Source organism: Petromyzon marinus, chromosome 36 (genome assembly GCF_048934315.1).
Source record: "Petromyzon marinus isolate PM22_M1 ecotype Great Lakes invasive population chromosome 36, UKy_Petmar_22M1.pri1.0, whole genome shotgun sequence".
Taxonomy (NCBI): domain Eukaryota; kingdom Metazoa; phylum Chordata; class Hyperoartia; order Petromyzontiformes; family Petromyzontidae; genus Petromyzon; species Petromyzon marinus.
This window is the reverse complement of record NC_133702.1, coordinates 3,281,580-3,294,987: the sequence shown is the minus strand read 5'-3', so window position 1 is coordinate 3,294,987 and position 13,408 is coordinate 3,281,580. Positions and strand designations below refer to the sequence as shown.

General features: G+C 46.2%; 2 protein-coding genes across 7 annotated transcripts in view; one reads left to right on the top strand and one right to left on the bottom strand.

Moving 5' to 3' along the window:
- LOC116949404 (hyaluronidase-1-like) overlaps nucleotides 1-2,252 on the top strand; it is a 32,465-nt gene extending 30,213 nt beyond the window's left edge. For 2 of the 6 annotated variants that reach the window (XM_076072041.1, XM_076072042.1), the window contains exon 4: nucleotides 162-700. In XM_076072041.1, coding sequence (XP_075928156.1) covers nucleotides 162-581 — 420 coding nt within the window. In that variant the 3' untranslated portion in view covers nucleotides 582-700. Of the gene's footprint in view, nucleotides 1-161; nucleotides 701-875 lie in introns of those variants that run through there. The other 4 variants (XM_076072038.1, XM_076072039.1, XM_032966693.2 and 1 more) reach the window with 3 other exon arrangements.
- A 1,614-nt stretch (nucleotides 2,253-3,866) lies between these two features.
- Nucleotides 3,867-13,408, bottom strand: part of LOC116949405 (dipeptidyl peptidase 1-like) — a 29,097-nt gene continuing 19,555 nt past the window's right edge. Inside the window, exons 5-7 of the mRNA XM_032966698.2 lie at nucleotides 12,678-12,796; nucleotides 7,309-7,440; nucleotides 3,867-6,109 (exon numbers count right to left, since the gene is read on the bottom strand). Of these exons, the coding sequence (XP_032822589.2) occupies nucleotides 5,592-6,109; nucleotides 7,309-7,440; nucleotides 12,678-12,796 (769 nt within the window). The 3' untranslated portion in view covers nucleotides 3,867-5,591. The remainder of the gene's footprint in view (nucleotides 6,110-7,308; nucleotides 7,441-12,677; nucleotides 12,797-13,408) is intronic.

Below are 13,408 nucleotides of genomic sequence, written 5' to 3'. Positions count from 1 at the left end.
GCAAAACATAAAAATCCATCTCCTCCAATTGATTTTTACAAATGTAAATCTGAGTAAAAACATGAAACGACATTTGACCAAACATCAAAAGGAGCAGCGCCTTTGTGTGTGCGTGTGTGCGGCAGGTTAAGTAAGACAAGTGGCCTCATCTGTTTTCACAGTTTCTGTCAACGGTAAAGTTGAACGTGGCCACGTCAATCGTTGTTTTGCGAGGACGGCTTGTTCTCTTTTGTTGCCGTGTTTCCTCTCGAGAGAAAATCAGTAGGAGAGTGCTCTCCTCCAACGCACGAATCCGTCAAAGATCATCAATGAGTAAAGTCCTCTATTGTCAATTTTTTTTCTCTTCACCCCTTATTCAGTCGGTGGTATGTTGCTGTAACAGATTCGTGCTTGTGTCAGCTGACCAGAGGCGGATTGGGAAACTCCCCGAGGGAGGAGGGGCAGGTCCCAAAACTGCAAACCTTTTAAATAGGGCTCTACGTTCCTACGAAAAATGTCCTTCCCCCGCACCTCGGATTAGCACGGTTGGCTACGTGCGGTGCGATATAAATTCAACATACGTACATTCATACAAACAGTAATATTCACATTGTGGTTCCATGTATTGCATAGAGCAGTAACATGCAACAAAGGCAAACTTACCAACGTATCACTGAAATAATGCAATGTGTAATTTTCACAAAGTGCCCACATCACATTTCGTCTTTTAAAGATCAATATTACATTTTGTGGGATCTCCAGTGGGGTTGTTGGGGGGGGGGGGTGTCAGGTGTAAAGCCCCCCCACCCCCCCATCTCCCCCCCCGCTTTGTATCCAACACTACGGCAAACCACCGGCGCTCACTTTGTAACGCCGTGGCGTGCGTATCCCTCCAGGACAACTGCCGGGCGGTGAAGGCCTACGTGGACGACATCCTGGGGCCGTACCTCATCAACGTGACTGCCGCCGCCAAGCTGTGCAGCGAGGCCCTGTGCGAGGCTCACGGGCGCTGCGTGCGGAAGCACCCGGCCTCCACGGCCCACCTCCACCTGAACCCCGCGAGCTTTCGGATCGTTGCCCCGGGGGCCTCCGCCGACCGCCGCCGCGGGAGATGGCAGGACCGGGTGGTCGGCCAATTGCACCGCAGCGACGTGCGCGACATGAAGGAGGCGTTCCGGTGCCAGTGCTACGCGGGGTGGGAGGGGGCTCACTGCGAGCTGCCCATGGGTCGAAAGAGAATGAGCGCCTGCCACGTGGCCCTGCACAACTGCTGGGTGGTGGGACTGCTGCTGTTTCTTTTCCTCGCGATGTAGGTCGCTCGCCCGCCCGCGGCTGCGTGCAGCAAGGAGGAGGGCCCACGTGGGCGTACGGCCGCCGTGCGACGTCGTGTCGCGATGCACTCAGTTTACACGGGCGTGCCCCGCAACGAGTGCGGGTGTGTGTGTGTGCGAGTCCTCCACACCTATAATACTATACATACGTAAAGTAAAAGGTACAACGGTGCGGTCTGCAATTGTGTAATCGCGACACTGCTCGTGGAAGGGTCTCCACCGCAGAGAGCCCTTAACGGGTGTTTTGGCCAACTCTTCCACAATGACCGGATGTCTTTGAAGAGGTGGAAGTGCCCACACTTTACCCCACCACGCTGCTGATTGACCAGTTGTGTCGATCCTCGGCTTTACTGCTGGGTGGGAGATTTCATAAACCTGCTGCGCCGGGAGATCAAACCGGAGGCATCCGGATTGCATGTCCGGTGTGCTAACCGTTACACCACAGCAACACCGTGCAAGTAAATTACTTGAATGTGTATTTAACGAAAAAAAACCCGAAGGGAACGTTTACATCTGCATTATTTTCACTCACCACAGCTTTCAACTATCTGGAGACAAGAGACAATGTATATTAACAGGCTAATCTGTGACTTGTTGAGGCCAGAGGCACGGTGCATATAATTAAATTCATCTATGTGTTAACATCTCTCAATATCATGCTATTGGGTACTGATATATAATCATTATGATGCCTGTGTGCAGATGTGTAGCATTTAATATTGAATATAAATGTGTACTAACTTGTATAAATATTACAATGTAGCTGTAAGTGTATAATCATAGACACATATTGGTGAAAAGATTATGGGAATTATTGACACTTTTATAAATGTAGATTGCAATATGTATTATAATCCTAATAGAAATTCCCTTTCAATTATGTGTGAAACATGTTTTTTTTTTCTAGTTTGCCATTATAAGAATAAAGTTTGCGAACATTTATGATACGTTAACATTTTTTGGTTTATTGTCGAACTTTGGAGGCCAAAGGTCAAATTTGAGAGGTCAACACAGCCAATGCTTGTTCTGTCTGCCAGATCCTAAAGTTATTGTTAATGGATACCAATAATAATTTATAAATAATGCTTGCATTTATATTGCACCCACAATGTAATAAAACATCTCAATTGACGCATTACCTTCAAGAATTGTGGCCAGTTGCATTACACACCTGAACATTTTTTTCTCAACTTATGCAGCTGTGAATGATAAACTTAAGAAAAATGTACGCTTAAATTGTTTATGCAATCAGCCGCTGCTCATAAAGTATCCTTACGTCTGACTTTAGGTCTTGGTTCAAATAATTTTCAGATATTTTAACCAAACATAATGAGCCATTATATCAGAGTAATGGTACATTCTCATTACAATGTGCCTATTTAATATGGAGATGTTTACTACATTAGTCATGGTTAATAAATGAGAAGTAGCTATTCTCCTGGGGGAGGAATGTTGGCAGAGTAATTAGTGCACTGCATTATGGGACATGGTAACCGAACTTAAATTCCTGGCCATGGCTAACATCAGTGGAGTGTGATATCTGAACCAGTTCTGGGCATCTCCTAGGTCAGTTCAGCCTTACATGAGTACCTGGTATGGTGTGCAAACATCAGCAATGGGGAGACAAAGGCACCTACTCCATTCCTTCATCAACCCATACTGTCCAGCATTTGTTATGTTTAGTCAAACATTAATGTATGTTGAACTTCTTTCGCGCACCATACGTAGCCAACCATGCCAATCGGATGTGTGGGGAAAGGACAACAAAAAAACATCTCCAAAGGAATGGGGGAGGCCTTCACCCACAAGTGTATCTTCAGAGGGAAGTATGAAATTATACCGGGGCTTTCTAGAACACTCTCTAGTGGAGGCTTTTCTGTCAGTAGTGGCGGTGAGCAGCAAGTCATCGCAGGGTTGCGCCGATATATACCTTTTATTATCCTCGGGCCCAGCCAAGTCATGCTGAGACAACCCAGATATGGCGAATGTTCTTACGTGAAACAGGCAGTGCTAGATTTACTGGTGCCCTCGGGAATGTGGAGGGTGGTGTGTTGGGTGGTGTGGTGGGTGGTGGCTATTTCATCCCTGAAACACATTTTTAGTGTACTTCCTCACACTATGTCCTGCCCGAGGCAAGCACCTAGCCCTAATGCCACGACTGACGTAAATCTGTAATGTTAAACAAATTACTTGGCGATGCTGCATTGGCAGTGGAGCACAAACACAATTACAAACAAAATAACCCGACATATTTGTCAATAACGCTCGTGGACCGAAACATATATATAAAATGGGTGATGTTTTTGGCCAGTGCTTGTTCTTCATGGCATGTTTGTGCTATTCGTGTGCTGTTAAGAAGGGCCATTGCTGGAAACATCGGCCATCACTTTTTTCTTTGAAGGCTACAGAGTGTTATTGACAAATGTGTCGAAGTTTTTGTTGTTAAATTTACCATGCGGTCACCTCAGTAAGGTTTCAGAATTAACAAATAACAGCTCTAACAACTAACCTATGGTCAAAACTCAGCAATGCAAAAAATAAAACCAAGCCAAGTAATGTGATGATTCGTGCCAAGTGACACACTTTATGGATGTTTTTCATTGCACAAAATGAAAAAAAAACTCTTCACAGTGGTTATCATAGGTCATAGTTCAATAAAGAAAACATCAATATTAACGTAATTTCTTCGTCGCAAATCACGTGCACAAAACAGATGACAATCACTCCGGAGGAGCATTGCCTGCTCCCAGTAGTGGACAGAAAATTAATAACATTCTCAAGGATGATGATAACATCGTGGAAGTAAGATTGACATCTGTAAGGCATTTTAGACAATGGTGCCAACAAAGTGGGCTGCTTTTGTCCACACAATAAATGAAAAACTTGAAATTGTTCATTATGACAATGAATTTGAGTTGACTGGGTTGTCCACAGAGCTAATGGATGTTAGAACACTCAGCTGGGAATGTTCAGTTTCTGGGTTCAAATCTGGTTTTAAGCCACCCATGATTTTCCTGGGTACTCCTCAGTGGCAGCTGATTGATTTACCAATGTCAGTAACACGACCATAATACTAAAGGGCTTCTTTTTACTTAACATTTTTGTTTCTAGCTCATGAGGGTTTCTCCCAAGCGGTGAACACTCTGAACAGGGAACTATAAAGGCACTGGGTGGATAAAGAAGCCAAGTAAAATAATTCTGCAGTAATGCGATGTTATTTGTTCAGGCTTCGTTCATCAACACGTCGTGATTTTACACTTTTCACGTTTCAAGCTCCACAAGATCATTTCTCTATTTCATAACATGGTAACGATGATGACATGGCCCCCATCCGACGGCTCAAACACCTGTGAAATATGATAAGAATATCTTACAATATTAGAACAGGTGAAAACGGAATGTGAATGTATTGCATTCAGGGCCAGATTAAGATTGATGGGCCTAGGACTAATAGGAGAGACGGGCCTACGTGGATTTCAAAACATTGTCAAGAAGTCATCAAACATTCACCTATGTAAAATTCATACATGTATTCGAATCAAGGTAATTTCTTCAAACATAAATAACTCACTTCACTCCATTTCTTCAAGTGTATTTTTTTCCTTCTAACTTTGGCTGTCAAGCAGTCATGGATGAATGATGTCATCGTAATTCAAAGACAGAAATTCCGATAGCGCTGCTACCTTCGTTCAGCTGTTACTTCAACATGGAAGGAGGGCCTACAAACATATGAGGGCCTAAGGCATTATTTGGCTATGGGTTAATCCGTAAGAGGTGTTTCGGTTAAATCGCGTAATTATAAATGTATCGTGAAACCCGCCACCACCCGATACTGCCAATTAGTAAAGTTTGTCACGTAAACAAAATATGACAATTCGTTACTAGTTCAGCGGACCGGTGTGTTGGAGAGTAAACCCACAACATTAACAATTATAGTCCGACGTTTCGCCAGTAATTGCAACGAGCATCATCAGGCGACAGCCAGAGTTGGTCGCGGAAGCCTATGTGTTAAACTGAGTTAATGTGGCCGTGACTGTATTGGTGTATTACACATTTGATAAAAGCAAGACTTTTTCCCAGGAAGACTTACTGATTTTCCAGGACAGCTAAACCCAAAAAGAGAACTATCTTGGAAGAAAAAAAAACAGGTGGCAACCCAAGAAAAAGCTGATGATTATATGACACAAACCCAAAAACATCACAATTGTAACGTAATCATAGAAAACAAGATTCTTTTAACAACAACAACAACATCAACAAAACAGAACCTAAATAAAAATATCAAATCTTGGGGATGGGAGTGGCTGCCATGGCGATGCTCTCGAAGGCGCACTCGTCATTGCCACGGCGGATCCTGAAGTAGCCTCCCTCTCCCCAGCCCTCGCCCCAGCTGTTCTTGACGATCCAGAAGGGCTCGCCGGTGCCCTCCGGGCCCGCCGCGTCCGTGCCGTAGCCCACCAGCAGCACGGCGTGGTTGGTCTCCTCGAAGGGGTTGAACTGATCGCGCAGGCCCGTGTGGTGGTAGATGCCGCCCTGGTAGGCCATGAAGTCGTCGTACACCTGGAAGCCGATGGCCAGGGGCCCGTTCTCCACCAGCTCGAGACGCATGAGCTCCTCGCTGCAGGCGCCGTAGAACCCGCCCACGTAGTGGTAGCGAGCGGTGTAGTAGCGCAGGCAGCTAGGGTCCTTGGGGAGGCACTTGCTGTCCTGGCCGATGTACGGGTAGCAGCTTTCCTCGATGACGCCGAAGTCTTGCGCGAACTTGCCCGCGATCAGGTACGGGAACCCGCCGTCGCAGCCTGGTCGAGTGCGCGCGACACAAGGGCGTCAGCGAATCGTCAATAATAATAATAATTGTCATGCCATATAACAATATATAACAATAGCTTTTACCCCTTATGGCAATAACACAGGTGTTAAGATGTTAAAACCACCAAACAGAATCCCTTTTCAAGGAATCCTGTCTGCATTAACCACACGTACTTGTGGTGAGCATGCAAACAAAAAACATGCTCTAATAAAATGTAATGCATTGTCTTTGAAACTGATTGGTCCACAACCAGAGACAGCTTTCGTTTGAGCCTAGCCTCAAAGTGTGAGACCAGAGAACGCCAAAAGGCGAACGGCACAAAGACAATGCACTATCAGGGCATTTATATTATGCCGTGATGAGAATTGAGAAAAGTCAGCTGTATATATGTTGAACTTCTTTAGCACCGTACGTAGCCAACCGCGCTCATCGGAGGTTGCGAAAGTCGGCTTGGGTGGGGCTTGTCATGCCAATGGATGGTGGTTGATGATCAAAAACAATCATGGATTGGCAGCCGAGGGATGGAACACGTCAGGGGTAACGTCCACTGTGGAGATGGAGCGATGTACAGGTGCACGGGGGATTGTTACATTGCAGGACCATGAGAGGTGGCAGCAGCTTGGGGAGGCCTTCATCCAGCAGTGGATTGACCATGGCGTATGATGATGATGATGATGAATATTGCATAGAAAGGCTTTCCAAAGATGATGATGACAATGACGGTGATGATAATTGTGCAGGCTTTGATGATGAGAGCGGTATGTGTTGTTGTTGGTGGTGCTTGGTGGTGGTGATACAGATGCCAATTAGGGGCTGGGTGGCCAGCACCACGCTCGGCCACCTTTGTCTCCCCAGTGGCGATGTTTACACACCGCACCAGGTACTCATTTGAGGCTGACTCGACCGAGAGGAGGCTCAGCACCGGTTCGGATAATCGTCACCGGTGTTGGCCGCCCAGTTCGTAGCGCCATGCTAACCACTACACTACCGCTCCCCCGACCCACACACACACACACAAATATCCATCCGTTCACCCATCCTTTTTTCCCCTGCACCTCCGATGAGCACGGCTGGCTACGCACGGTGCAAAAAGCATTCAACATACGTACATTCACATGCATGTATCCATATTCCCGCGGCATGCATTCAAACAGACGGGGTTTGCCCCACACGTGAGAACCCCTCCACCTTGCGAGTAGGGGCTGCACGAGACGATGTGCTGGGGGCTGAACACGGGCTGCTGCGTGTTGTTGCTGAGGATGCGAACGCGAGCCTCCAGCATGGCCATGGAGGCGAAGGAGTAGCAGCTTCCACAGGCGCCTGTTCGCACGGAGCACAGCGTGCAACACGTTACACGTCAAAGACATAGGTCCGCCGTCACAGCCTTCATCAGACTGCTGGGGCAAGTGCTGTTAGCGAGCAACCGATGAAGGCCGGAACGGCACACGAGGTGGGGTGTGGAAAAAACACCACGCCCGGCTGCCTTTGTCTCCCCACGTGCTGGTGTTTACACACTATAGCAGGCACTCATTTTAGGCTGAGTCGATCTAGGAGATGCCAACTGTTATTGGTCGCGAGCGGGACTCGGACTCGGGTCGCCGGATTAGTAGCGAAGGTCGTAGACCATTAAACTAGAACTCCCTGCTCTATATATTCACACATGCACACAGATATACATATATACAAGGCAGGAATGGGTTACACATGCAACCTAGTGAATACTCTGTGTGAGAATTACAGATATATGTCAGGTTAAGTTCCCCCACCCGTGCTCAAATTAATGTTGTGCAGTGCCCATCCGTGTAGTTTTGCGGCAGCGTGGGAGTCAATTCCACATTCTCAAAGGAGGGACAATATTCATTTGATGACCGCTGCAGCCTTCTCACCGATCGTAGCAGACTTAGCATGTGTACTCTATAGGCACGTATGGATGCGTCAATTAAATAGCTGAAATAGATTTCTTAGGCTCACGATGTATGTAGTGCGAGATGCGTGTGAGAATGTATCATTTTAAATGTTGTATTAAAATAGTACGCTCACGCTACATTTACACCGAAGGAGTGAAACGACCGATTTGTAAGAGATGGAAAAAAAATCGAGACGAAAACCCTTGAATCGTTTCAACATCACGAATCGTGAAAATGTAACTTATTACTGGGCGGCGATTTTTTTTTTAACATCCCAAGTGTGCAACTTTAATTTTACTGGCACCAGATGGGCAGTTGAGCTGACCAGAGCCAGGATTTGAACTTGTGCGTCTATAATTGGGCACCTGTTGGTCTGCCATCTGAGTAACATCCAAAGCTAAAACATACGAGAGCACTTTTCTTTCAAAACTTTCTATATTAATGTCCTTGCATTAACGTTCGTTACTAATTGCTGAATATGTAATGGTTACCAAAAGTAAGAACTTTTTTTTTTAAAAACACACCTCTCCTTTTTAGCCATAAAATGAAAACTCCTGTATCATAAACACCCTTTCAAGATGCTCACGTGTTACTTTTTTACGAAGCATAATTTCCCCAATTACGTGTGGTCTCATGGCTGTTTAAAATATTAACCTCATTTCACACCACGCAAAAATAAAAATCTACTTTCATGTTCTCTAGTCATGAATTGTACCAGCGGGGAAATAACCAATTTAAAATATCCTTGCCCATCTCTTCATTATACATACTGTACCTATCATTTTAAAGGCCATTACTGTTATTATAAAACCTATATCGACTATACCGTTGTAACAATAAATATAACAATAGCACATAAGCCCTGCTCCGCAGGGTCATATCACCGATACATTAACTATGATTGCTTCAAGGGTTTATGGCGCATTATATTGGCCTCACTGCTGTGATGCTGCATATCATTTGGAAAGCTAAATTCCGGAGGAAAAAAACACATAATCCTACAATGACAACACAATTACACGGAAGCTTCACTTCATACCTTTTCTTTTCTCTCTCTGGCTTAAGGTCGCTGTGCTCAAAGAGCTACGTCAACATTCTTATTTCATTTCCAGCTCGTCCCTATTCTAAAGCCCAGGGGGCGAGATCCTTATTTGTTGGACCAAGAGCTCAATAGAAAAAAAAACTGCACGCGCACGTTTGTGCGGTGCGATGTGTGCGCGCGTGTGGATTGTTGACGCTACGTTTTGTCATCGTAATAATTGAACGTAGCGTCATTCAAGCAAATTGCATCTCGAAACGTCGACTTATTTAACCACAGACGAGCGGTGAGACAACCGGAACCGGTTGCAGATTAACAGGAGGTATTCACGTATCATTATGGTGCACTTTAACCCACATTGGAACACATTTATCTTCATCGCAGGCATGTGTACCTGGGTTTATGGCTAGTTTTCAAACTGTTTAAATTGATGGGCGGTCAGTACAACGACATTTTTAATATGTCCATGAATCACAAAACGTACCTGTGCTGCTTTTAATATAAGTATATGAAGCCTAATTTTCCATTAATTTTTCTGATTTACAATGTCCTTCGATGGGCAAGGTTTTGACATTGATGGCTCGAGGGAAATGGACTGTTTTTGATTATGCCTCCCCCCAAAAGAAACATTTGATATAAACAAAGGACATTATGACACGTGCTGTTGACGCAGTCATGATCACGTGTAATAAACAAATGTGTTATCAGTGTATATATATATTTTTGATTTAAAGCTTTCGTGACTGCAGGGATTCATATTCTTGGTTCTTTCGGTAAAGTCACCACGTAGAAGGGAAACAATAAAATAATAAAAATATAAAACAATGAAATTTTCACGACGTTTCGACTGCAACACAAGCAATCATCATCAGGTGTGAAAACCACAACAAGAAAATTTGAAAAAAAATTGACATTCTAGCCAAATGTCCCTTAAGACGAGGGAGTACCCACACTTTACCCCACCACACGCCACCTGCTGATCGACGGACTGTGATGCACCGATGTTTTGTTTGCTGCTGGGTTGGCAGAGGTGGGGGGATTAAGAAACGTGACTCTTTCTTTTGTGTTCCAACTGCCTCTGGATTCCACGTGCAGTGCGGTAACCATTATCCATAATACGAACCGACTACAGGCGACAGCCTGATGAAGCTGCTTGCAATTACTGGCGAAACGTCGTACTCAGATTATACATGTTGTGGCTTGGCTCTCCAACACACCGGTGCGCTGTACTAGTGACCAATTGGCCACGTTCTGTTTACGTGACAACCCTTACTAGTTGGCTGTGTCGGGTGGTGGTGGGTTGAACGACACATTCATATATTTACGCGATCTAACCCAAAAAAACCTCTATTACGGATGATATTGGTCGCCAAAGCTTACGTGTTAAACCGGTAACCATTACGTACCGTGACATCATCCCCCCCTGTATATTATCGGTCTTTTTGAATTATTGCCCGTCGCTTTTCCCAATCGTCGGCCAATTGTGCTAATTGGCGTGACGTCTGCAGACGACAGACCCACCGAGAGATCTCTCACATACCCGCTGCGTCACGTTGTATTGGAGCACCCCCGCCGAAGGCAATCTCACTACAACTATTTCCTGAAATCCCTCCTCTTTTCCCACGCGAGGGCACGGCAAACTTTCTCCTCGTGCTCCGCTAAGGTGGAAATTATCGTTGTGCGACAGTTACACCGATAAGTTTTCACTTAATTTTTGTTTTAATATTTTAGCCATATTCAGTGAGAAAGTATACTTCCTTTGAGCTGTCATTGGCGAGCGAGTTGAGCCTGTCAACTCACTGGGCTTGGAAACCTGGTTTAATTATGGTTGGTGACATGGATTTAAACCCAGAATCGCGGGGGTCCCAGTTCAATGCTATAACCTCTGAGCCACCTGACCACTTCAAGTATTCCATCTTTTGCTACCTTCAATTGAGTACAACGAATATATAACCCAGACAACATTCCCTCCCTAAACTGCATGTTGCCCGATTCTAATGTCGCAAGCACTTTAAAGGTGCCATTTCAGAAGTGTAATTGGAGTTTCAGATGCATAATTCCGTACTCGGTTCGTAACGGACCTTCTATTGCACACAAATTACCCGTGAGCACTGCTAACAAAATAATTGTCATATTTGATGCTAAGGCAAGAGTTTAACCTCAGCATTAATATTCATCAGCCTTAAATTACGAACGAAAAATAATAATGGCCAACTTCATAGTATACCGGTTGTTAAACAGTAATAGGCAGGTAAAATAATAATTATTCACGTGAAAATGTTATGGGTGAGGAGAATAGTTGCGATATGGGTAATGCCTACAAAATTGCTTCATGTTGCAGATAACATAGCCGGTCTAGTGGTGTTGACCTTAGCCTAGGGACCATGATTTGACAGGTCACTCCCATATGTCAGCCCCTTAATAATGCATCGCTTTTCAGGTGCACAATAAATGCACCATTGTCACAATATAATTTAACCCCTGCCGCCCATTCCGAAACACAATGTTTATCTACATAAATATGAGTGACACATCCTGGAATAGAAAAAAAAGAATTGTGCTTCTATATTGTTTCCATCTCTCTCAGAAATGTGGCCATTTACACCCACGCGTCTGTGGGTGTGATTTGCTCATTCAATCCGCCAGAGGGTGGGTCAGGCATTGCTGTTCCATAGCATGCAATGCCAACGGAGTAAGCATGCATCAATATTAGCTGAAAGGCGAAGGTGCATTTTTCTGCAATTCCATGCTCAGGCCACTGCTGGCGGAAAGACCTCCACTCGAAGCAGCTCTAGGGGGTATCTACCCAGACATCTTGGAAGACGTGGGAGTGCCCACCTTTGACCCCTTTGAGCGAGACCTGCCAATCGACTGCAGTGTTATCCATCTCTATGGCTGGATGGACCAACGGACTGGAGGAGGAGGAGGAGGCGTGGAACGGAGAGGAATGACGGAGGAACTTCAGAAACGGGCTATCCGTGAATGCGAAATGTTGGAGGACTCTTGCCATAAGTCCACGGGCCCAGCAAGTTGGTCACCTCCTCCGATCTGCCTCAAACGGTCTCCTTGTGAAGCCGGTCGTCTCCTCGAACCAGACGAACGTCGTTTCTCCGCCGCCGCTCCCGATCGTTCGGGACTCACTCAACTCCTCCCCCCGCACCGCGCGTCGCCCTTTCTCTCAGAATCTATTCTCCCACGCCTGTGCGTCTCCGTTTGAAGTCCAACACGTAGGAATCCGCGCTCCCGCGGTCCTGCTGACAGCAGGGTGGTGCAATCAGCACGATCCCCCCCCCCCCCCCCTACACAGGAACACGAGGTTCTAGGACGTAGTCCGTGCAGTATATATGCCCACCCCTACCCCCCGCCACCGCCCATTTTTCTTTCCCAGCGATTTGTGCTCTGTACCGAGCTGGTGTAGAGCTGTACTACAAAAAAAAAGAAGTTCAATACGTGGGCGTTACGTGCGTATGTATGTACGCCGAATTTCTTTCGCACCGCACGTAGCCAACCGTGCTAATTGGAGGCGCGGGGGGGGGGGGGGGTGGGTGGGGGTAAGGACGAGAAATGAAACACAAAGAGCAGTCCTAACGGAAATGAGTTCGGGGGGGCACCTTGGTCGCGCACTGGCGAGACGTAGCTGACTCCACGCACGTCCCTCCAGTCCCACGCCGCGGGCAGCACGGCCGCTCGCCTCCTCGTCTCGTCGCTCGCAGCAGCTGCCCGGGGCCGGCTGGGGATCGGAAAGGGGGGCGGATGGGGCGGTGGGGGGGGGGGGGTCGGGATGTGGGGATGGGAAGTGACACAATGCGCACGTCATTCCGTACGCGTTCGCTGTCACCGCTGCTACCTGTCCATTATCGCACTCGTTGACTCCGTCGTTGATTTGGAAGTTACATTAAAAAAACGTATCAACGAATAAGTAAAATAACTAATTAGAAAGTATAGCCATGCTTGCACGCGCAATCGGGCAGTGCCAATTTGCGCTGGCAGCTCAAAAAAATTGCGGTGGAAATTCCACATTCCCATGGCGCTGACCAATATCACCATGTGATGCCCACAGTTGAATTCCCCCGAATGTTATGAGGATAAAGCAGTGAGCTGATCCCCAAATGGGAATTTGAACTTGAAACCTTCTTGATCGTCAGTTGTGTGCGCTGACCATAGTAAGATGGATTTACAGCCAACCCACATCTGGACGAAGACATCCCAAAGCTGCACCATGGGCGTTGTTTGACCACACTTTGCAACGATGTTCAAGTACAAGGATAATGAAAGGCGGCAGGAATTGAGCCCAGATCACCAGGTTCATTGCACAGTGCCCTCACCACGGTGCCAGCATTCC